This window comes from Bombus fervidus, chromosome 18 (genome assembly GCF_041682495.2).
Source record: "Bombus fervidus isolate BK054 chromosome 18, iyBomFerv1, whole genome shotgun sequence".
Lineage (NCBI taxonomy): Eukaryota > Metazoa > Arthropoda > Insecta > Hymenoptera > Apidae > Bombus > Bombus fervidus.
In genome coordinates, this window is record NC_091534.1 from 6534202 (window position 1) to 6559970 (window position 25769).

The 25769-nt window shown below is 40.3% G+C and overlaps 1 protein-coding gene across 9 annotated transcripts in view; it reads left to right on the forward strand.

The window, feature by feature from the left end:
- Nrx-1 (neurexin 1) overlaps positions 1-25769 on the forward strand; it is a 661903-nt gene that overhangs the window by 14628 nt on the left and 621506 nt on the right. For all 9 annotated transcript variants that reach the window (XM_072020892.1, XM_072020888.1, XM_072020889.1 and 6 more), the window contains exon 2: positions 23016-23063. In XM_072020892.1, the coding sequence (XP_071876993.1) occupies positions 23016-23063 (48 nt within the window). The remainder of the gene's footprint in view (positions 1-23015; positions 23064-25769) is intronic.

The window sequence follows — 25769 nt, forward strand, 5'->3', positions numbered from 1 at the left end:
ACCGTAACAAAAACACTAGTCACGGAAATAAATCCATACTTTCCCAGATACACGATAAATTCTCTTCTAATCTGTCCGGGTTCTCGTCGTTGCATCGTTCTCGTATCTGACGCTTAAAAATCCTTCCGAAATATATTACGCACGATATTTACATAAATCGATGGCGCGGGAATTTCTTTCGAACGTTGAAGAGAATACGTTTAAACGATATCTCGAGAGCAGAAAATGTTAGTATCAAGCACACTGAGACGAGTCTGCATAGAATTAAAACAAGTGACTACGCTTCGCACGATAGATCGATGTTGCGTTTGCGATTCCAACGGATGCGCGCGTGTGTGTGTGTGTGTGGTTTTTGTATTGACAAGTGCACAGAGGAGCGTGGGTGTCGGCTATTCGTTAATACTCGTTTCTCCTGGATGATGTTAAGACGTGCTAGCTTCTCGAGTGCCCTTTGCACGACGTGGGCGGATTATAAATATTTTCCATTCGCTGATTTTTTAATGAGGAGTCTACTAATAATCGAACACAGGAAATCTCTTCGAAGGTCGACATTATTTTAAAAGTAGTCGAGAGATTTAAGGAGGACCGTAATAATTTTTCACCTGCTTCGGCAAATCAAACGAACTTAAATATTCCCAGCATTACGAGGTAGGTGGAATGTTACGAGTATCGATTACTTGAAAAGGGAGAGAGAGAGAGAGAGAGAGAAAGGGAATAATAGGTTTCTCTGACGAGTTAATCGCCCTCTTTTTTCAACCACCTCTGGACGCTTTCGCTCGAGTCGACGAAAATACCATGTACATTGGAAGCATCGACATAGCTGAGCGCTGGGAGGTGCGCGACACACGCACTGCGTGCTTCACTCATGCGTGAAATTGCACGATAAGTTCAACTTTATTTCGCTTCATCACGCTGCAGCGTATCTACGACTTCCAAGCTCGTTTATGATGTTATTTAATAAATAGAATTAAATAGCGGCGGGGTTTAACACGGCCAGGTATCTGGACAATGGGCGAGTAACATTAACCCTTTGCACTGCGAATTTTATTTCAATTTTGTTACCAGCAGCTTCCCACTCTTTCAAATGTTTTATTTCAAATTTACTTTAACTAAAAAATAAGACGATTTAAATAAATAAAGGGAGAAAGGAATTTACTTAAATACCAGTTTTATTCACACTATTCTGGTATTCGCTAATTTTTATGTGTATCATATATCTTGAAACAATTTCCAGGATGCAATCCTGCTTTTCTTTCGTGCGTTCCACAAAAAAGGATGGCACTGAAAGAACGTCGAGTGGGACTCGACAAAACAGCTCCTGCGATAAAAACTGATGTCGAGTCACACTAAAGGGTTAACTTTATATCAATTTTCTCTCTCTATATATATAATATAGTACAATAATTGAATATTTATATATATGTCGGGTTATAGCTAGGTTTAGGGGCGTGTAACGAATCTTCATTCGGATTAGCTATCGTTGTTGCACTATGGAGATTATATTTACTGGTATAAATATGACTTTCACAAAGCTTGACAAATAACTGTGATGATAAGACACTCGAGATGTTAATGACAATGTTCCTAGGTCAACGGGCTAACTCTTCGTTAAACTTAGAATATATTTTGAAGCACGAAGTAACGTTCGCTGTGACGCTCGGTATATACTGCGCTTAAAGACGATGTGAAAACTCTCCAAGGTGATCGCAAGAATAAAAGACTGATGGAAACTTTCCTCTCCTTACGATCGCGTTCGTTTTGTTGAATATTGGCCGGGGATGCCAACAAAATCGCAGCCGCCGTTGCAAGGCAGACCCGGGTAGCTGCGACATTGCTCCTGCCCGGGGTTTGATTGTTAACACAACGCGTGTCTCATAATATTGGCACTTCTCTGTTAGATAAAAACGTCCATCCCGTGACCGTGGCTACGTTCAGCGACCAATTGCGTCACCCCGAGCCCAACTGTCACAAATCTCAGCAAACATAATCGGATTAAATCATAAACTAACTTCTAAGTTTTATTATTAAAATATAGCTATAATAAAAAGTCTAGACTAAAGTATTGGGGATTTTCCCAAAAATTCCAAAGGGAAGGCCCCGATGATAAGTCTCTGACATATATATAATTATATAATATTTTTTATATATATTTTGTATATTTTACTTTATATAATTGAATATCTATACGATATATATAATTATATATTTTTTCATATATTTTGTATAATATTTTATTTTATATTATTGAATATCTATACGATATATATATAATTATATAATATTTTTTACATATCTTTTGTATAATATTTTATTTTATATAATTAAATATCTATATGATATATATATATATATATATAATTATATAATATTTTTTATATATATTTTGTATAATATTTTATTTTGTATAATTGAATATCTATACGACATATATATATTTATTTATTTAAGCTACTATTTATTAATTAGATAAAATTCATGTTTCCATTAGCTACAGTAACCCAACCTAACCCCAATCAGTAACATCATTGTAGTATATTGTATGTTAACAATTATATATTAGCAAAGAAATACGTGTAGCAATAATTTCATGAACACAATGTAATGACAGACTGCTATTAATAAGAGTTGCTGTGTATGTTATATTTTTCTACGACTTCGTGCGAGAACAAGTAGAATGTTTTCGTTTACTCGGGACGATAAAGTAACGAGAAATATAATTAACAGCAGAACGAACATTTTCGTTATCGCGCAGGCGTAACGATTTGTCGAACGATGTTGGAATTACTTCAACAAGATCCATATTCAGTTTTTAATGGATATGTTATTAATGTAAACGCCTGCAATTGTTGTTCCGATTCAGTGTATCTTATTTTAATTTCAAATTGTTCAACTCCGCTATGTACATATGCATATTGATCAATTGGCGCACAGATTTAGAACGCAAATATTTTGTATCAACAAAAAAGCAATGATATTAAAGGGCTGACAAGATAAGCTTATCTCGTACATGATACACATTGTACACATGCATATTGTAATTAGCTATATTAAACATCGATGTATGTATGTGTCTATTGGATTTATTTATCGCTGCTTGAATTAATCGCAGAGTATTTCTACTGGTTCCTACAATATTCTTTCGTTTGTCTCGCAGTTTAGGAATTAAGCATTCTCAGGATAAACAGATTTATCGTTTCAAACGATAAAACAATTTCGCGAGGATTAGTAAACGAGAAGCTTGCTGATGACAGAATTATAGGTCCACGGGTTAACGTTGGATTTCTGGGCGTGTAACGAATCTTCCTGTGAATTGGCCGTAATTGTCTATACTAAATGATGTTGATATATTACACGGAATGTACCACAGAAGTTAACGAGTGATACTGATGATTGAGTGATGCGATTTTTCAACTTGACGTACGTGTTCCCTGGACTAGTCGAACTTATCGGATTGCACCTCAGTCCAAGTGAAACTGCCCTTATATACTCCTCTCCATATCTCTCTGTACTCCTCGGGTCAATCCCTGTTTTTGTGGCTACGTTCAGTAACCCATTACGTCACTTCGAGCCTAAGCCCACTGCCATAAATCTCGGACAATCATAATTGATTTAATTCATAAACAGCTATTTCTCAGTTTTATTGTTTAAGTATGGCTATAATAAAAAGTCCGGGCCAAAGTATCGGGGACTTTCCCAAACATTGCGAAAGAAAGGCTCCGGTGTCCTTTCATCTCCGACATACATATAAATGTGGAGTGTACTTTCTGGACGAGTAGTGGAATTGTTATATATTGAAAACGAGGCTCTTTAATGGCCGTTGTAATTACTAATTGAAACGTGGATAATATTGCAAAATTACCAACCAGCGATAACAATTTACTACATTGTTTCACGAGTCCTTGTGCCAGGAAGCTCTTCCAATCGTTAACTTTGCGATTGCGAATGAATTTGCAAAAACCAATTTCGTCGTATCCTGATATTACATTATACAGAGAGCGGTAACGACCCTGAAGAAAGCAACGTTTCCAAATCCTGTGACTCTTCGCCTCTGCATAAGCAAGCATTGTGGCACTTCTCATCCAGATTTGAAATTCCTTTTGATAATCGCATTCATCTTCGAGAGTTATTAGCGGCTATCATAGCACAGAGTTTCGTTTGCCATGAAATTATCTGGAAATGAAAATGGCAATCAGAATAAACTGGCATTTAAACTGGCCGAATAATATCGGCTCGTCAATATCGTCGGAGGGTAATCCACGTGGTTAAAGAGCGTTCGAGATGAAAATTTGAAGCCACAATTTCGCGGCGAAACTGCAGCCAAAGTATAGTCCTTTGAGCCACTTCAATATTTCCACGTCCCTCAGGTCCGTCGTTGCGCGTAGCTTTCCGATAAAATCTATCTCTCCCCTCGTGATACTTTCCTGGAAATGCGGCTATTACGCCATCGGTGCATATTTTACGTGCGTTCCTATTGTTCGCAACGAGATAATGGCACGGCTGTTTCGCAAAGCCTTTATAACTTTATAGCTTCGAGTATTCATCGTTTGTCAAAAAGCAAGCATGTATAATGAACCAGTATGATTAATGCTCGCGTTATTGTTACCGCTTCCCAACGATGAACTGCAGCGGCTTGACCCGTTTGGTATTTTCGCGTGTCTGCTCGAGATTCCTATTTCCCGAAGCACGCTTCAATGCGGCATTATCGAAAGGCAGGATGATCGATTTGTCGTAATACAACGAGTACCATCCAACGACTTTTCATTCACCGTGCAATTGCATATAGAACAATTAATTACGATCTTTCTGCCTTCACTCCTCTCTTAATAAAATTGATGATGGAATAGGAGGCGTTAATTAACGTTTACCGATCGGATAATCTCTGTATATCCTGCTAACAGTGGGAAATGATTAACGGTTAACAGCTACAAACGTTTCTTTACTTTTTCCTATTTTAAAATTGAAGACTTTAGCGTCGAGCGAAGGAATCGTAGCTAAGCGAAGAACACAGAATTTCATGTGGTTTGTTCAGGTTTGAGGAAAATTCAGAAAGAAAAAGTAAGAACGATGGTTAGAAAATTCAGAAAGGAACATACTACGAAATAATGCCAATTTCAATATTTGTTGCAATATCATATTAATAATACCGTACTAATAATAATATACTAATAAATATTAATAATACTATTACATTAATACTAAATACTAAGAATAGATGGAAGAATCTTCTTCTTCTTCCTTTATAAAAGAAAAGTCTTCTTTTATAAACAGTGTTTGCAAATAAGGAGAATCATAGTTTGACGTAAAGCAAGAACACTGCGTGTTCAATTATTTGTAACAAAATTTCTAATATGAAAACACGAAACTAAATGATAATCCTATGATGCAGGGCAACCGTCAGAATTGCCTGCTACTAAGCAAGTGATTCGTGTAGCTGGTACAACATCACTGAAGTAACATCCTAATATTATTATTATTACTCACACAAATAATTTACTCAGCGCTGGTTACTAATGCACACATAGTGTAGCTCTTTATTGCTCGGATTACAAATTCCGCGTAATCTTCGCACAGGTCCACAAAAAGTTCCCTCTCGGCTTAATCACGAAAAAGATTATTTTGTGAAACGTAAGAAGATATTCTGATCTGAACAGCGTTATCTAGAACCTGTGACTACGGACTCGAGCAAATCTCCGGTGTCGAATTTCATCTTATGGCACTGGCACAGCTATAAAAAGAAGTTGAGCTCATGAACAGTTTTTTTTCAATTTGTGGAACATCTCACACAGGACGTCTGCAGCGAGATTCTACCATTTATCACCAGTTGTTTCATAAATTTATTTTCAGATAAAGTTTGCTCGCCATGCGAATAGTAGAGCGACGTCGAACACGCAACGATATATCGCATTATTATTACGGGATGTCAATATGAATAAAAAATTCGCGTGATGACTTTTCAAAGTTGAAATAGGAATACGTTGCCGAGTAAATAAAGCCTCGCAGCGAATATTTTTTTCTCAACGTCCGCAGTAGTGGATGGAAGATGTTCACGACAGAGTGCTCTGACGTCAATTTTTTTTCGGGTCACAGGGTATGACGTTGTCTAACCCATATACTAGGCGCGCGAGAACTTACATCACCATGCTGAATATCAACGATTCTATGTACGCAGCTTGCGCGCCACAAAAGTGCTTATTTTTTATAATTTATTCGGAATTTCACGACGTACATACAAAGTACCATCTATAGGAATTTGCACGCTTTAAAATTATCGCGAGTATGTAAAATACGCTGTAAATGAGATTGGTAGATTCTGGCCTCTGATTTTATCCCGAGCGATTATCGACGAAAGTAACAGTTAATATCACTTGGTATAAATAGAGGAGCAATATCCGAAGTGGACGAAAATTGATACTATAGATACAGTTGAGTTAAATGGCTCTAAGTATACGCCGAGTTGCTCCACAACCACTCGCCATCTGCAGGTTCTTCGGCCAAACATTTTTCAATATGACTTTTCATATCGACCAAGTTCCTTAAAAATCGGAACGAATTTAAACTTCGAAAAATATTCCTTCCGCAATTCCTACTTTGTCTCGTAAAAGTTTAAGTCGTTGCGCTAAAGAAACGACAAATAAATAAACAAAAGTAGGAAGGAACTTGAACTCCAGGAGTTCGATTCTGCCAGAACTGATACGATAATCGTGTAAATCTCCACGATTTATCCTAATTACAGGACGAACATCAAGAGAAACATCCTCTGATAGTCTGAAAGCCAGTCTATGGCGAAAGACTAATTAAATTCATCAGTGGGAAGAAATGTGTGGCGTCCGATGAAAGTGCTCCCTGCGAGCCAAATACTTGGGCGAGCTGCCGCGAAAGTTTCGCCACGGCGACGAGGTTGCAACGGTTTGTCATTATGAGAAGCAATTTCATGCCAATGCAATTACAAGCGGGGCATCGTGCTGCTCCACTCGCGGAGCCCATGTATTTGCGTTTTAATGCGTGCATCGGCCTGGCTGCGGAACGTCCTCGATTTCCATTGGCTTGTCTGAGTGGCGATTCAGGACAAGCAGAATCATGGAATACCAATGCGCTTCTTAATAGATGGCACGTCAACCCTCTGTCGCTCTCTGCTTCTACGTACAGTGCAACGGTGGTGCAACAGGGACGAAGGTTTTGTTCAATTTACAATTACGCAGCATATAATTAGCGATTCGTTAGTGGCTGTTTGGTAGCACGAGAATATTCAGATCCATTAGATCGACAAGAGTTCTTCGCAATACAATCATATTGTGAAGGCGTGTAATGCTCGAAAAGGAACGAACAAAGCGGGAGAGGGTGAGAACATCTCACCCTTGCAGGGTTCCGCGCCGAAGGACGGCCCTACGCCGTCCCAGGTGGCCATAGGGGCCGACACACCAAGGAGGGGGTCTTGGGACCTCCTCAAACTTGCATGACGGCCCAGGGGATAGCGTTGAGAGGGGTGGCCCCTCCCAATTCCCAACTAACCAAGGAAAGACTCCCTCAGACAGGAGAAGACGCATCCCGAGGCATCTCAGGCGGCCCACCAGGGGGTTTTAGTCGGTATAATCCGACACTATTAACCCCCCTCCGCTTCCAAGAGCGGGGAGTATCCATGAGGGTTTCCCCACGCAGAAAAAGAAGTTTATACGCGATGTACAAGTGGCGCCGTTTGGTGCCGAACCAGGTTCAAGGTTTGACAAATCTTTGATAAGTAAAGAAAAGAAAAACGTGTTAAGATAAAAAGATGAAAACACGCAATGTAAGAGTTTATTAAGCTGCATTACGTATATAGCGCAAAGGAAACACTTGCATCAAAAGAATCATAGCTAAATCGTTTGTGCTTAAAACGCGACGATGTGACGAAAGTGCTGACGCAATATTTTCAAATTGTGTCAAGAGAAGAAAACCTCCCTAACTACCTGAATTTTTCATCTTCGATTCTTTACGTGACACGTGCTTTGTCATCGTCAAAGCTTACACTTTCATATGAAATATGACGACTGATTTAAATCACCAAAGAAACGACGATTTCACGTGGTAACAAGATACGTATCAGTTACAAGACAAATACGAAGAAATCGTACGCGTTGATCTCCTTGTGTACGTTTTACAAAATCGACACACACATTGTCAAAAAGAGGAAACCAAGAAGATTCGAAAAGATTGCGGGGATTCTCGAGGAGCAATGTAAATGATACCAAAAATAAAGCTAGCACGCTACAATTATTTATCACCAAGCACCGACGAGTATAAAAACGTTCCCACTGAGTTTTTCCAACGAGTTTTCTACCATCGTAAATAAAACAATTTCCGAAATCATCGTCAATTCTCCATTGCGTGTTGCCATTGAGTAAAAAAAGAAGCGAGAAGTTGGAAGAGGCGCGGCGCACACACACAGAGACCGATTCGCAGACCGACGAATTACGAGCATTGGAGAAACGTTGCTCGGTTTTGTCGGTGGTTGCCCGAACAGGCCAGGCCGTGGTTGCGACGCGGAAGAGTGGGAATGCTTTCCGCTTCCGGCGAAATTCCCGCCATATTCCCAGAGCACAGTGCTTCCGGATCTGTGTAATTCACCATCGTCTCCTCCCTCTTGCTCCCTTCGAGGAATCATCCAAACTCGGCTATTCTACGATGACTGATCCGCTGCCCTTTGTGTCAGACGTTACTACGCGATGTCGATAAAATGCCAACGTAGAATCCTGGTATTTCCCACGCTGTAGCTCATAAACTCCGAGTCTCCTATTCGCTACACATCGTTACACGTGGACACACAGGAAACGAATAGTCAGAACTGTGGTTAGATCTTACGGAGATACGCTGGCTATATCGTTTATGGATAAATGTTTCAGACAAAGATTCTAATTTCGTAGATGTTTCATTTATCTTTACGTGTAGTGTTCTGGGTAAAATGAAAAATCTTCCGCAAAATATTGCCATTTAATCGGGGCGACTGTAGGCGTAAAAAATAGCTAACTGGTTGACAGGAAGGTTTCTTACATTTAGGCGACACGCGACTTTTAATGGCCATCGTCTATCTATCTAATGCTAAATATTTAGTCGTACGATAGACAGAATATCCGTGTATTTGTAAGAATTAAAAAGTCAGAGGGAAAATCATTTTCTCCAATTCTCTGCAACCTCCTGGATCATCGCAAGGCAGGTGTCTCTAAATAGAAGCAAAGTGGAATACAAGTGTTGGCACGTTCTGACGTTGGTGGTCAATGAGCAATTATCCAGGCAATTAGCAGTCAATCGTGAGACAGAATCATTAGACTTCGAAAGTCAGTCTTAGAAGCAATCAGGCTTTGAATATTCTCGAGTCAATTCACCCAGCTTCTACGGCACTTAAGCTTTAGCCACTTTGCCGAGCAATTAAGTGCGGGGCTTGTAACATCTAGACAAATTTTAATTAATTGTAACGCCGGCGCCTTTGTAAAGGCGCTTGCTAGAACGAAACGCGTCAAAGCTGACACAGTTTTCGATATCTGTTAGGTACTCGAAAGTTCTCGTAATTGTCAGAGAATGTACAGTCGGCGATAGTCGTTTCCACGAAGATAAAATTATGATAGTACTAGCACAGTAGTCAAAATGATTAGTTTCTGCAATTTTATTTTAAAACTCCTACTTCACGTTACGTTCTTTCTCCGCAATGATGTAATGACTTTTGCAGCGATAACTAAAAGAATAACACAATGAATTTTATTTTTCTTTTATTTATTCAAAATCAAAATTTTCCTACCGAGCCTGAACTAACCAGTTTCCTCTTTTTGTACTTCTCCCACGTTTTTAGAATTTTTACCACGTATCATTTGATGCAACTACCATACCAATCAAAATAAGTGGTTTTACAATTTTATAAATGCGCCTCATTTAGGGATTATGGTTCCGGATGAATTAATAATACAAAAAATGTACTACATTTGATTGCTTTTGTAAGAAAAAAAAAAAAAAAAAGAATAAACATAGAAATATTCTTAAGAAATATTTTAGTGTTAACGTGAAACACTTAGACTTTTTGATAAAATTACAAGAACGCATTAATTAACATTTTCAATGCTTCACGCTTTTAATTTAACGATACCTCGATTAACGTTAAAATCAATAATTCCCTGAAACTAATTAAAGTAAACGGTTACAAGTCACGTGTGGAGATCGTCGTGAGAAGATCGAAGCATCGACCATCCTTTACGAGAGGCCTGGATATCGGAAACGCAGCTCCTGACTCGCGTTTCGTCCACCGAACAAACAAAGTAAATCAGCGCAAGTGGTTACTTTACGTTTCCTCTACGACTCCTGCAAACTCTGGCAATTAATTACGAAATTTCAAGAACCTAACGGGCAGCTGCAGGAAAACTACGACAAAATATTCACGGAACGAGTGGCGCGAGAATAACAAAGGCTCGCAGGAATACGTGTCGCGATCGTAAAGATGGTCTGAGGGGAAAAAAGGGAGAAAATTGTCCCATGGAAAAGTTCTGGTAAAGACAAGCAATCGGTGTTTTGAACGCGAAACTGAAATGTTTTTTACGACACACTCGTCTCCTGCTTGCGATAGCAATTTTATGAGCGGAATACAACCATAACACGGGGGAGAAATACTTTGTCATCAAAACACATGGCAAATGTTCGCGTTGTAACAGACGTAGAAACCTTACTGGTGCGGTTGCAGATGCGCTTTCGATATCGATTCTCCCACCGGAGATTGTTGAGCAGCAGAAACTAGAGACGGTTTTTTTCTCGGTTCCGCCAGCCACGCTTTCGCTTATCTGTGTCTTCAATCTCTTGACCAGTTAGCTGTTTCCCACGAGTATACTCGTCACGAAAAAGTGGCAATATTTCGCCTTACGACGAGCCTTGTCGATAAAAAATTAAAGAATAGAATGGTCCTTTCGTTACAAGTTAATTCTAAATGATAACAACCGAACTAAAGAGAATTTCGACTAACGGCGATCATGTTCGCGAAACTTTTACTACGATTCACTCAGACATCCGAAATTTTGTGCCTAATCGCGCAACAAGATCGTGGCAAATGCACGTCTTGAGCGTAGAATTGGTACACGTTCTTTAACCAATCCGATGAGGATGCTGGGACGATAATTTAATAAACAATTAACAGTAGCAGCGAATTGACAAATTATGGACTCCTATTGATAATTTTACAATTTCCTATCGCAAATAAAATAACCAGACGATTCGTAATGTACATTATCTATGTACGTAATGTAGTGTATCAACTTCACGTAAAGAAAACACGTGCTAATCCGCCAACTGTCACGAAGCTACCTATTTCACGCGAGAGACATTCTCACAATGTTCAAACGAGAAGCAGGAAATTTGAAAAAGAAATTATGCGTTGCCCAAGAAGTTTCAGATCCGCGACGGTATTACGTTTCCCTAAAAATTTCTCCTGGAAACGACTGCATACTTCTCTTGTTCAACTACTCGCTCTTATGGTCGTACAATATCAAGGGAATAAAGGTTGACAGCATGGCGTGTGTTCTTTTATGAATTATCTCTACCGAATCGATGAATAATTCAACGTTGTTTACAGAGCGGAACTATTTACTCTGGCCGAAGTTCACGTTGAAGTTTAAGAAGCGTTAAGGCTGTCTCACCAGGTTGCAAGCAGCGAGTGCAAAGTGTGAACCGAGGGACGAAAAGCTTGAAGAACGCAAAGAACCGACGCCGGAATAAGTTCACGTGCTAGTTCTAGCCGGTATTAGAATATTTATGACTATCAAACTACTTCGAGTCCGCGGGGTCTCCTTTTTCTTTTTTCTTCTTTCTTCTTTTTTTTTTTTTTCATCTCCTCTCATCGAACGAGAATGCCTCTCGAAGCGTCGTCAGTCGTGCGTTATCGTTGTTATCGTTGTTATCGCCGGGACTTCACAACCTGCAAAGAGGGAACGAGATTTTCCAGGATCTTCGCTTTAACTTGGAGAAGTTTGCCAGAGTCAACTTCTGCCTCGGCTTGCGGAAATCCAGCTACTGTTATCCTTGGACGATAGCTCGCAATTTTCTTTAATAAGTCCTCCCTTCCTCGGCTTCCGTCATTCCCTGTTCTTTTCAATCCGTGGCTACGACTTGGTTAAAGTACGCGTCACCAATAAGAAAGTATTGCGACCAATATAAATATTTCATCGGGTATCCGATGATGAAATAAATCGAAAATTTTTCCTGAGCATCCTAGAAGCAATCGACTTTCCGCGAGTATCCTCTCGTCTTCCTTTCGTTCGGCTGCGGTGCAAGACAAAAGCAGGCAATACATTGAATAAATCACCGTGTGTTTTTCCTCCAGCCTTTTCCCTCTCGGGAGAACGATAAGAAGAAGGAGAATCGTACGGAAGGCGCGAGAACTGCACACGGTGTCTGGCCAGATATCAAGATGACGTTTGGATGGTCGCGAGCGCAGAACGGGTCATCCAAGACCCCAGTCCGCGTTCTTTTCTATTGGGGATGAGGAGGCGGAAGCTGAACTACGAAGCGGCGGGATATATGAAGGGGGTGGAAGAAAATGTCTGCAAGTGGAAGTCTGGCCTCGACTGCCATCGAGTCTCCTTTCAAACGATACCTTATACTCGGCTCGGGGCCTTTCGTTTCTTACACCCTTAACTCGAGTCTCTATCCACCTTCTTGCCTCTGGCAAGCTGGCTTCCACTCAGCACCGACATAATAGGAATTTAATACCGTAGCTTCGGGAATAAAACGGAAGGCGAGAGAAAGAGAGAGAAAGAAAGAGAGTGAGAGATCCCGACACCAGCTACGCTGCGATTATTTATAAACCATTGATTTCTCTCGCTGTCCGATATAACGCGCGCACCCCACCTAGCCATCTTCTGGACCTGACATACCCGGCTTGTTGCACTTTTATGTGTTTCACTTATACGCTCAACTTGTCCCGGCTGGTTCAGCCTTCTCTTTCTCTTCTTGTTCTTGCTATCGTTAGGCGACGAGGATGACGGCGTGCTGCGACGTCGTGTAGCCAGCAGCCGTGGAGAATCTGGAACGTTAAAGCAGCTCCTCCGGTGGCTGGGGTCCCTGGAGAAATTCGATAAATTCGGTGCCCGGAGCTCTCTCTCGCTACTCGATCGAGTAATTCGACGTGAGAAAGGCGACGGGGGAAAAATGAGGAGCGATGCTGATATCGACATTGCTTGCTACGAAGATGTGCGCAAAACCGGCCGTCCGCCAGCTATCACAGCTGTAAATTCCGAAATATGTACAGGGTGTCTTGGTATCGATGCTACCTACAATTGTTAATTTTACAGGTTTCGTTTAGGAGACGTGGGATGTAGCACTTGTTACTTTCTTACGAATCTGGCCAGACTGGCGAAACTTACAACTTGGTCAGCTGAGCAGCCAAGTAGTTACGCATCATCCGTTTCGTTCGCCCGCAAATGATAGATAGTTGGCGGACACGGTGAATTATTCCCTGACGTTTGATTAACTTGTTGCGTTGTTTTCGTGATTCAGCCGTGAAAACGTACAACCAACGCGGTCAGTATCTTGGATCTTTTAACGCTACGATCGATACCGTCTCATCTCACTGAAAATTGAGAAGCATATGAGAAGTGGAAGGTTCGTGACACGTCCCTAATGAAATTCCAAAATGTTTCGTATAATACGCGTGCCTTATGGGCGCGAAAGCTTCCCATAGCTTGTGCGATCAAAACTCTTAGAGGAGATGGTGATTGATCCTGACAAATTCTGACAAGTAAACGGATTTCGTTCTCATTTTTTCACGAGGAATTCCACTTCTACGTGTTTGGCGTGTTTCTACCCCCATACGCTGACCTCATGCGTTACACCAAAAGGTTTATCCTGTAAATAAACAAATAGATGTAGAGGATGGACGTTTGTTGGATACTCGAGCCACGGATCAGTTGGAAATCAGCGTGCAGGAAATTTTTCGGCTAACGAACAACCGGTTATCCTCTGCTCTTCTTCTTTTCTTCTTCTCTCGAAGGATTCGCGATCGTTAGACAAGTTCCTTACTCGCTTTTGTTGGATCGAGGAGAAAGGCCTCGCCTATCGATGATTAAGTCGTCCCTTGAGTTTTATCCTCAGAAGGGTAGGAGGTCTGCCAGGGAGACTCGAACCATCCTCTATCTTCGTCCTTTTCCTTCTCCGGCAACCTTAGCCAGAAGGTGGAACGTGGCTTTATCTTCGATCGTACTTTCGCGCCGCTGCGGTCTCGTTTGCGCAAAGTCGAGCGAGATAATCGATACGTCTTCGTCTACTCTCGCCACTTGGAGCAGTCGAGATGCTATTTCTTTCTTCCACCCTTGTCCTTTATACGTTTTCCGCGCGATTCCTTTTATCGAGTCACCTCCTACCTGTCTGTCGATCTCTTGTTTGTTCACTGGTTACGACCGATCCTCCCAATCGGATAATCCGAACCAAGTCGCGAGAAAATGTATTTTCCTTCGAGCTTGGCCCGCCTCGCTTTACGACAAAGCTTCGCACCTGATGCTTGTGCAAGGGTCCCTGAATTTCGACCACTAACATTGGCTTTCATCACGCAGTGTGGCAAGGGTTAGCCGGATCGCCCAAGCTTCCACATCTTAAAATTCAATCGGCAATTTTCCACGGAACCAACAGTGTCACGAGACACCATTAGCCTGTAACGTGATGGCGGAGAAACGAGAGGATCTCGTGTGCTTTAGGCTCAACGAGCAGGATTTTAAGGTACTAAGAAGAAGAGAAATAGGATGCTGAGAACTGGGAAACATTTCGAGTGTTGCTGAGAAAGAACCATTCGAGTATACGATATTTTACAGCAATTAATAAAATAAATGCACGCTACTGAATTTCACATTAATTTATGTATGTTTGCTCGTAGGAAATTATTTATTTAACTGATTAACAGGCAACTCTTCCAGAAGATTAGTAGAATATAATACACACAGGAGGCCAACAAAGAGTTAAGGAAGATCATGCAACGAAGATATCGTACGGTTTAAAAATGAGGGAAAATAACAGTCAAAAAAATGAAGTTGATGGGTTTGGCCTGGCTACAAATACTGTTAATCCAATTGCTAGCAAACGTTGGTTTGGCAAGCAGATACATAGAATAATAAATGACACTTGAGTTTCCTGAACGTTCAATTGAACTAAACCCAAAATATTGGGACAGTCAAGGCGATAATTTATTATTTCCAAAATAAACTATAAAAGTGGGGTGCAAATCCACGTTGTCCAAGGGAAGTCCAAGTGAGCTCAGAATTAAATAATAATTATGATGATTTTTCGAAAATGGCTTGTAGGATTCACAGGAAATAAAACGCAGAATTTTAGGAATTTTGTCCATCGAGTACATGCAGCTGTCACTGTATTTATAATTTATGTTAATATATTTACATATTCTCAGTGTTTATATTATCGTTATTCTTATGGAATATGTTTGGTAGTTAAACAGGAAATTAATTTCTGCGCCAAGATGCGATTACCAAAGGGGATATTTTCCAGATTTTCACGGTACGCGTGCTTCTCAATCGAAACAATTTTCTCCACCACCGACTAGCTCATCGTCGACAACAAATCATAAATATTAAGCGGCCACGTGAACCATAAATTTTCTCGAACAGCGCGCAAGCTTCAAGATATTCATGTTTCCGGAAGAATATGTGCATCCTTGGGAAACAGCTCACTCTCCTAGGGTTTTACAAACCCTCGTTGCTCATTTCCTGCGCTTTTTTCTAATACAACCACGTTCCATAAACTGCAGCGTAATCGTAAATCGGAGAATGACTCATGCACAATGGCTCGCGTGGCAACCGAACACTTGCAAAAAACTTCGGTTATCGCGGTTTCGAACGAATCTTTAAAAAACATTAGAAGAGTCGCGAGATATTTGATACAAATATACATTTCGTCAAGGCGATTAAAGTTGTTTATTTTATTCCGTGGGATCGTCTTTCACTCTTATCGCACACGATGTGGACTTATATCAAAGTTTATCGAGCGATCGTAACAGAATCTTTCAATGTTCTGACACAGCACACAAACACACAAAATTGTGTTATACGAAATGAAAAAATTCACGGAAGAGCTGTGGTTTCTTGTATGTTTCTTGAAACCAACAATAATTCATTCAAATTATCTATTAATACTATTTAGTCTAATTGTTGAAAACTCTCATCGACTTTTTACCAGAGAAGCCTGTTCTGCCAAAAGAGTTGCTAATTTCCTGCAACAAAAAACTGTTCTATCGCGAAGGGTTCATAGTCGACGAATTAAACGAACGAGAAACTCGGACAAAATCTTCCTGACGTTCTGCACGCATTTCTTCCACTTGTCCATGCTCTCTATACTCAAAGACCGTGTCAGTAATACGAATAACCAAGACACCTGTACTTGCATAAAGATACTATGCGTCTTAGGACGTTTAGATTCGAAGATGCCTCACATAGTTGTTTTGCCACAGAGGATTAACACAGAATGAATAAACAAACTCTGGACAAAGCGATTCCGCTGCTACGTGCAGCAACCGAGAACCAACGACGAGTTCAATAAATAGATGACCATGTTCTCTAGACATAGTCAGAGTCACCGAGATCATCAGTCGACTGATTAACTTTGTATTCTACATTTTACAATATCTATAACTGGTCAACTGGTCTCGTTGTTAATTTAACCAACAGCGTGTCTCACCGTCTACCGCAGATATCCCACGATGAGCGTTCGCATACTTTCGCGAGCCGCTGTAATCCGTTAAAAAGCTGTAGGCTATTTTTGATCCTATTTTGTCGCGGAGATGTTTGTGAAGACTGTTCCTGAGGAAGCTGCGGTGCAAAATTGCACGTTCGCCACTCTGTCGAAACGTAAACTTAATAATCGAAATGCGAAGGACTGCGGGACCTTTCGAAACGTCGCAATTTCCAGCTTCGACGTCCACCGGCCCATGAACCGCAAGTATCAAAGCCTGTTCGTGAGCCACGAATTTCCTGCCATTCGAAGTACGCGATTCGCTCCAAGTGCCGTGCATCTCCACCTTCTCGTGCGATGGAAAGCACTTAAACACGTATACGCGCCGATTTATAAGTAGTCGACTTGTAGCAACCTCGAATGCAACGTCTTTTCAACATCCGCTGAGGAAACTCGTTGCGGGAAGCGATCAACTTCGTTGGCAACTAAGTGACTGCGGATTCTACCAATACCAGCTAATGACAAAATCCGCAGTCACTTAGTTGCCAAACAACAAATAGCTACGACATGCTGCTACGTGGCGTGAGCTGGAAGACGAGGATGACGACTTTGCGAAGTAAGTTTTGTTGGTTGAAACAGAAAGGTTGGGACAATTAGAAGCGTTGGTATTAAGAAGCCTACAGACCGGGCTTGATCTTAATTAAAATTTAGTTCCGCTGTTTCTAGCTTCCAGTGACTAGGGTCGGTGATCTTCTCATCGAACTACGGGTCACGTTTCGCAAATCCTGCACATTTCAAGTCAACAACGTCCAAGCGTTTCCGTATCAGTCAAGTTATACTCGAGACAACGGTTCTAAATTGCTTGTAAATGCAGCGACCAGGCGACAAGATCCGTCATCTCTTATTTAATTGAACGCGTTTCTCGGCAGCTTTAATGCGAGAACAGAACGTCTGTCTCTCTTCATCTGCTGAATCAACTGGCCGTCCCATTAAAACACGTGCTTTGTACGTTGAATACTTGTTCGGTTATGCTAACTTTCCTACGGGCGAGTAGCAAATGAAATGAATTACTCGCGCAATCGTCGACTAAGGCGAAACTGCTGATATCATTATGCGACTTTAACGTTCAGTGTTTTTAATGTATCGTGGAATTAACGTGTCGATCTGAAGCGATAATTACAATTTTACTTTTTACGGCTGCTCGAGTAACTTCAGCCTGCGAGAGCCGGAAAATAGAAACATTGGTGAAATTGGAAAAGCCAGAACCGCGCTAAATTTATCGGCGAAAGTTTTAATCACAGGTCAATTGAATTCCACTAAATTTTCTGTTTCCTGCTAACGATGCTGGTAATAACGGCTAGTAATAAATTCCTGTGCTTTACATAGCGTCGTAATGCAGCTAAGTTGGACGATATTGCTACTAGCATTACAAGTTTTATTGTCCTGCGAGACACTAAACCTGTGTTCGACCAAAGCAAACGAAATTTTACGAAATACGACGGCTATGAAAAGTCGACGATCTACGGACGAGTACTTTGCCCCTGAAATAGCTAGAATTTGGCACAGTTATCGAATCGCTCGATGATATGTCCTTTTAGAAATCACGCTCAGCACATGGCACGTTCTCTTTTTCAGGATAATAAAGATCAGTCGTAAATATCGAATTGCGTGCGGTCGGGATTACCACGTTCGTCCTGGAATCCTCTTTTACGTCGTCGATTCTCTTCTCAGAAGCTACGACGCTTAAAACCAGCACATTGTGTCGCGTATTCATAAATCATCCGCGCTGGACGATAGCACGCTGTTTAATTTATAATTCGGCTGTGTAATTGTCTCAACGACAGTGGATACCATGCGATGGCACAAGCATTGGGTTGTTTGTAAAGTTTCTTTCGTTTTATAAGGAAATAATAGTTTTTTATTAGTTTATTGAATTATTCAGGAACGTAATAATAAATTAATAAAATAATATAAAACAGAAATTGTTGTTCATCTATTTATTATGAAACGAAAGAAACTTTTCGGACAACCTAATACGAGAAGTTAGATTGTACACGAATTTGGATACGAACCATGCTACGTATATTTGAGATATTTAAAAAAGCGTGCTGTTTTTGTTTTACACGGAGAAACTGCGACAAGATGGAATAAAATAATATTTTCATTGGGTTGAATAGCGGTGCTGTTACCACTTGAACATGTCCCACTTTCTTCTTTAATTTTCTATTATTCAGATAAATATAAAGAAGTTGCTGTTAACGTGGAAACTTTCCCGTTTCGATTTTACGGTGGTTCGTTTTCCTCCTCAAAATTGCGAAACTTTTTAAACGCAGGAAAGTTAAAGTGTCTCAAAGGAAGAGATGAATTTGTAATGAGAGGAAGGAATAGAGACAAAGGGGAAGAGAGGACGAGACGGAAGAAGAAAAATGAGAGAGAGGGACAAAAGAAGAAACGAGGGGAAACGGTGGAAGGAAAGGGGAAGAGGAAGCAGAAATGAACAAGACACGAAAAAGAAAAGGGAAGGGAAGGGACGAAAGAGAAGGAAGAAAATAAAATGGAAAAGTGATTTTATTGTTAAACCTTCCTAACGGAGACCTACGTATTGCTTGTTAAATATCGAATTTAATTATTCGAAATCTAAGATCAGGCAATCGTGAAAATCGTCCCACAGAAAATATTTGCATAAAGAAAATCGTTAAACAAAGGATTTTCCACTACTACGTTCGATGTACTCTTGCACTCCTTACGAAAAACGGGATTAACCCCAGCAATTGCTAGCAACTTGTTAAAACTTTTGCCTTCAATTATTACCTGCTTTGAAACTTATGCGATGATGGATAAAGATTATCAGATCTTAAGACAAAAACAAAGGATCCATACATTCAGCTTTATGGTAAAAATCTCCTTTTAAATGTACCATTAATATTCTCAGAATTCGACCAAGTAAGAATATTATCGTCCTTGACTCTTTCTCAGTTTTTCTATATTTCCAAGTAAACCTTGTTTCGTGCAGAACGAAAATAAAACGTGTTGACAGGCATCCAAAACATATCTACCAACGTTTTTTGTTCGTCTCACGAACCCACTTGTATCTAAACTCGCGCGCGATGTAACTTGAGACTCGTGAGATATCCCATTTGTTCTTAAGAAATCTACGTAGCTGTGTATAAATTAGAAGGCGATTCGTCTGAAAATTTCAGCCATCTATCGTTCGGCACGAATTGTCCACAAATATGTATCAGAATACCCTAAAAGTTTCTTTCGTTTCATAAGGAAATAATAGACAATGACCGATGATGAAGACCACCACAACATTTGACAGATTAGGTCTCAGGCTTGTTTAAACATTGCATTGGATAAAGCAGCTGCGTGCAGACGGTGAGAGACACTTTTGCAACAACCTAGTAACAGTAACAACGTTACAAATTGGCAAACAAATGGCGGCTATTTCATCGAAAGGGGAGCCCATCAAGGAAAAACCAAGTGAACAAGAACAGCCATTGCCGCGTGCGATAATCATCCGGATAAAATTGTCTCGAACGAGCAGCAATTCAACGTACCTACGTGTGTAACGTGGAACTTGGGACAATGCTTACACACGCGGCGATATCTGGCCAGGATGAAATTGGAGAAGTTGAGATGCGATTAACATCGCTCAGAGGATGAAACATAGCGTTGATGTACACGGCCCGGTTGTTCATATCGATTCCCCTAAATTTCTACGCAGACTATTTATCCAGTTGGCCTTAATCCGGCGTTTGACTCGGCGATGGAATTCGTCCAAGCACATCCTTCGTCTACGGGGGTTTCTCGATTGCCGCGACGGTTGAATTTCGAAAACAAAAAGGGCTGGCGGATGCTGTAAGCGGATTGGCCGAAATCCGTCCGCTCAAAGGGGGAAAATTGGAATTGAACATTTTTTACGACGGAATGAAATCGGTCGTACGAGGATGAAAGTTTCTGATAAGCTGCGCGGTAGGACGCTGTTATTTTAAATAATCCTTTCACGGCAACCATGAAATTGGCTGTGGACGGATTACATCCTCAGAAGCCTGTTACCTTGGTCCTTTCACCGTTACATCATCGATGTAACGCTCCGCTAGCCCAGCTTTGAATCTGCTTTTGAAAAAGCGAATGCGATCGTATACGTACACCGTAAAAGGATACGGTGTATACAATTTTTGATAAGCTTAACACTTGGCCTGCTTTATAGCCAGCTATTGTAGCCTTCGTCTTTGTGGCGTACTTCGATCTCTGTACCGTAGCTTGCGGTATTATATGTATAAGTCAGATACTTTTGTAATGGCCGCGTTATAAAAAGAATCTTCCGATTATACGAGCGCTCGTGAGTCGATCGTCCAAGGTGCAGGCGATAAAACGTGGAAACCTATCTCAAGGACCCGTGTCAGGGTTCGTGGCGGCCGATAATTTAAACATTCGCCGACATGGAACCCTTGATGATCGGTTTCAGTCGGTCGCCGGGCAAATGCCAAAAGGTCCAAATCCGTGACTTCTGTCGGCTTCGTCCCATTAACACTGGCACACCAATACAAATGCCTGGTTTTAAAATTGTGTAAGTGTGCCAGCCGTTGAAGGATCATTAACAATGGCACAAATGTACCACGTAACGTGGAATTGCTTTCATTAGAAAATAATAAATCAATAAATATACAAATTTTTTATTATTACGTATTTTTTTAAAACCAGTCTTTTTGTCAGCTTCGTCTTAGTTGTAGCGTTAAGTGGCTGAGTAAATGAACGAACGTGACTGTTCCTTTCTGAAACCATCAAGTCTCCCCCTACAAATTCAGAAGTAGCATAATCGAAAATTCTGGCGGAGTGCGTGACTGCCGTTTACGTGCCATCGATTGCCATCTGCGGATCCTGCTTCCAGAGAGTTTGTGCGTGTTTGAAGATCTGCCTACTCGCAATAGCGATTACGAAGCTGAAAATCGACGATCTTCCTGACTCGTGAGAATTCTAATTTCCAGGAATAAAATTTCTATCGTTTAATCCAGTTCATAATCTTGTCCATAGATTGGAAGATTAATAACTGACACGTCTCTGTAACACCAGGAATGATACAAAGCTGACAACAGGAACATTTCCAGTTATACCACACAATTAACGAGTATCATTAAAAGAATGATCAAAGATCAAAGCGATAACGCGTCGCAAGAAAAGAATTTTAAATCTTGAGGAGAGAAACGAACGATTAATTAACGAAATAGCGAAACAAGTTAGGGTCTTGTAATAGTTTATTTTGCCGATCAAACAATTCTGCTTGGAAGTGCACGGCTTATCTTATCTCGCGCACTAGGCGCGACATATCAGACAGCTATAGGACGATAAGACGAAGGAACGAGAACTGTTGGGGGTGAAAAAGGATTCGGCAAAATCGCATTGTAAGCTCTTTGAAGATATTCCTCTTTCTAACTCAAGATGCGAAGCGTGGAAGATCGTGGGATAATCTTTTTTCATGAGATCGTATATCTTTGTAGGGTAACAGCTATAGCGTGATACAAAATACGGCGGTGGCATTGACACGAGAAATTCCGTGGACTGGCGCAAGGAAATCCATCTTAGAATTCTATTGCAAGGAAAGTTGCCATGCTTGGAATATTTCGTCTGTGTGATTCTATGCAGATCTTTAGATCATTAGCTCGTTAGGCCGATGTAAACAGATAAGTGAGAGGAAACGTATTGTTATAAGAAGGTTTTATATAACATCCATTAAAGATAAAATGTTCACAGAATTATATTCCATTATTTGGTGAATGTAAGAACTTTATATCTATGTTTAATGCTATTGTTTCTAATTTGTGGAAAATATCCAAGCCCAAGAATACTTATGTGAAAACACAAAGAATATGAGATACATAGCCAAGAGCAAACCCAAGGGAACAATATTTTCCTTGTTTCTAGAAATTTTTAAACAATGCTCCTGTATTTATATATTTTTCTATTTTTGTATATTATATTATAATTGTATTTTTTAATGTAAATAGTCCTATACATGTATAATACGTACAGAATTCTCTTCTTAATTAATGCCGAGTAATCAGGATAACGAAGCTGATAATGAGACGTACATCTCTGGTAAAATTCTTCAAATTACAAACTAACGAACGAACACGCTTTTCTTCGTCACCATTTCCTCGTATATTTCCCAAAGAATTTCTGAAAGTATCGACAATTCCTTAATACTTTGCATACATCTCTAAATACAGTTGTATTAGTTCAACATAATTTACAAACAAACTAATTCTAAGGTTCGATAAAAAGAACCTATATTCGATTCATCTTCAGATATTAACGTACGCCTGTGTTTGGTGTTTCAGTGTGGTGGATTTCCGTGCGTCGAGAATATCAAGCGCAAATCACCAAGGGTAAGTGCAACGACGAGCCTTCTGAACGCGATCTGCCGTCATATTTCACGTCCTTCGTAATATATCTGCTCGGCAACTAAATGATTGCGGGTTCTGTCAACACCACCCAATGACGAAACCCGCAACCATTTAGTTGCCAATCCAATGTAAACAAGTCGAAAACGGTCGCGTGTGTACGTGGAAGCTCGTGTGGGGATCAGATTTCAAAGGTCGTACGTAGACGAACGAGCACGATGGGTTCCGTTTGCCTCGCGAAGAAAGAAGCTTCGCAACATGAATTTGTGGGTATTCAGACGTCTTTCTTATGTAATCAAATTACTGGAATCCAATTAATACAGTGTCGATAACGCGGCGACGTTAGCTCACGAAGCTCAGACGAACTCGAGTGAGTTCGTTCGCCGGCACAGACACACGTACACACGTAAACTGACATATAAACGAACACGTAGATGCACGGACACACAGGGCCACGCGATCGTAATTAACCGCACATTCGATGCATGTATGCAGAAACCACGCGTTGTTTGCGAATAGCAATTCCGAGCGTACGGGATTGAATGTAACACGGGGCGCACACAACGTGGCCAATGCGAACAGTATCGTCCTGTGTGTTCGTCTTACGGGCCTATTACTGAACTTGGCCCGGCTTGCCCATAGGATTGTTCAATGAGTGATTATGCGGCCGAAAATGAGCAAGATTTGCGGAACACCGGCAAATGATAGCTTACCCGTGACGCTGCAACGTGTTATACAGCATGCAAATTACCCTACGCCTATGTTACACGGCAATTGGACGTTGCAGCGTTACGCGAAATAACACGCGCCATCTTACGTGATATTATCGTTAGTCCGATGAAAATATTAATCTCTGATAATTCTCTGATTAAGTGGAACGTGCGTTCGCTACTTTGCTTTTTTGTTTTTTCTTATTTATCGGTTTACAGCCAAGGCAATATCGAGCGTTATCAGCGACTATTGGCTGAATTAATTAAACGTTATAGGTGAGCGTTTACGATCGCTAGAACCAGAAGATTCGGCTCATAAATCATCGAGAATTTCAATAATATTGCAGCAAGCTACCGGCGTATTTGGTTGTCCGGAAAGTTTCTTTCGTTGTATAGAGAAATAACACACGCACAATGTTTTTTGTTTTGTATTAATTTATCGAACGAACGTAATATTCTTATTATTTTCTATTTATTTATTTTTACTTAGTCCATGCATTTCTGCTTTGGACGAGTTTTCGGTTTTACATCTTATTTACCTATCACGCCTTTTTACATTTTCTAAGTCTTATGGCGTTATCACCATATTGCCTCCTCCCTTATATCTATCTAATTAAACTCTAAACTCTTTTCCTTGTCTGTATCTATCTAAACTCTTTTCTTATGTATCTATCTTCCCTCTTATCCACTCTATTATAATGTACTCTGTTGTATAATTTATCTCTAAAACTATGGCAACTTTTGCGCTTTTGCCTCCTTGCTGTGCTTCCTTATTGTCGTTCCTCCCCGTTTTGTATTGCCCTTCTCTTCTCCATTATTATTTTCAGTTTCATTAGTCCTTCTCCAGTCTCGTTGAACGAACATAATAATGGAAATAGAACGAAATGGATCATATCTAATTTAATAAAATAATATACGACAGAAATTGTTGTTCATCCATTATCACCTTATGAAACGAAAGAAACTTTTCCGACAACCTAATACCTTGCTATGGCGTCGAGGTTGTAGTTGTTTCACTTTCTTCTTGTTTCGTTCTACTTCTCACATTCCAGCGTCGTTTCATTGATAGTTATTGGTATATTACATGGGGTGGGTTATTGTTAAGGACAACATGTGAACGTGATAGTTTGCTCTGTCCAAGTCTGATTAGGGTTATCGTCGCTTGTCGTATCTTATTACATTTAGAGTTTGATATTTGTAATTTTATCTATTACTAATGACTTTAATTAAATGAGAAAAGATCTGAAAAGATATTAGAGTTTTTTTTTTTTAACGATGTAGCGACAATGTCAGTCAATCGATGTAGCGTTAGCAGCTTCCTTCGTTAATTCATTAACGAAATTACTGGTAAATTTTGGTTCAACGAGAGAGAACATTTCCCTAATAATACGAATAGCAGCAGTGGAATGGTTCGATTGGAAATTATCATAGTGACACAAATAGTAAATACAATGGAATTAGTTAATAGGTAACGATACATGGTAATTAAATGCACAGAAAATTTGCTTCATAGAGGATAATTAGTACCGGAAACAATGCCACTAGATATTAAACTACAATTCCAATTCTGTCGCGTTATAGCAACATGTTCTCTGAAATGAAGCAGGTTACAGATTTGCTAGACAAAAATAATTAATCAAATTAACACTTTGATTGCTACGCCGAAATCACACGTTTCGCTCTGGACGCCACCAGAGTATTTTTATTATTCAAAGCGTATAATGGTAAAATAATAATAAATCGATGGTGTAAGACAACATTCTTCCCCAATGGACCGTTTATCTTATTGGTGGTCACGGGTGACCACCGTGGCGCCTTGGTAACAGTTGATAGCGACGTATTGAAACGAGGCTTCGTTTATTTCAACAAACCATTCGCATTCGTCATTTCGTCGTAAGCAAAACGTGCAGAATATATTGTTGAAACGTGTGGAAGATATTAGTAAACAGTATTATGATTGTTTTTACGATTTCGACGAAAC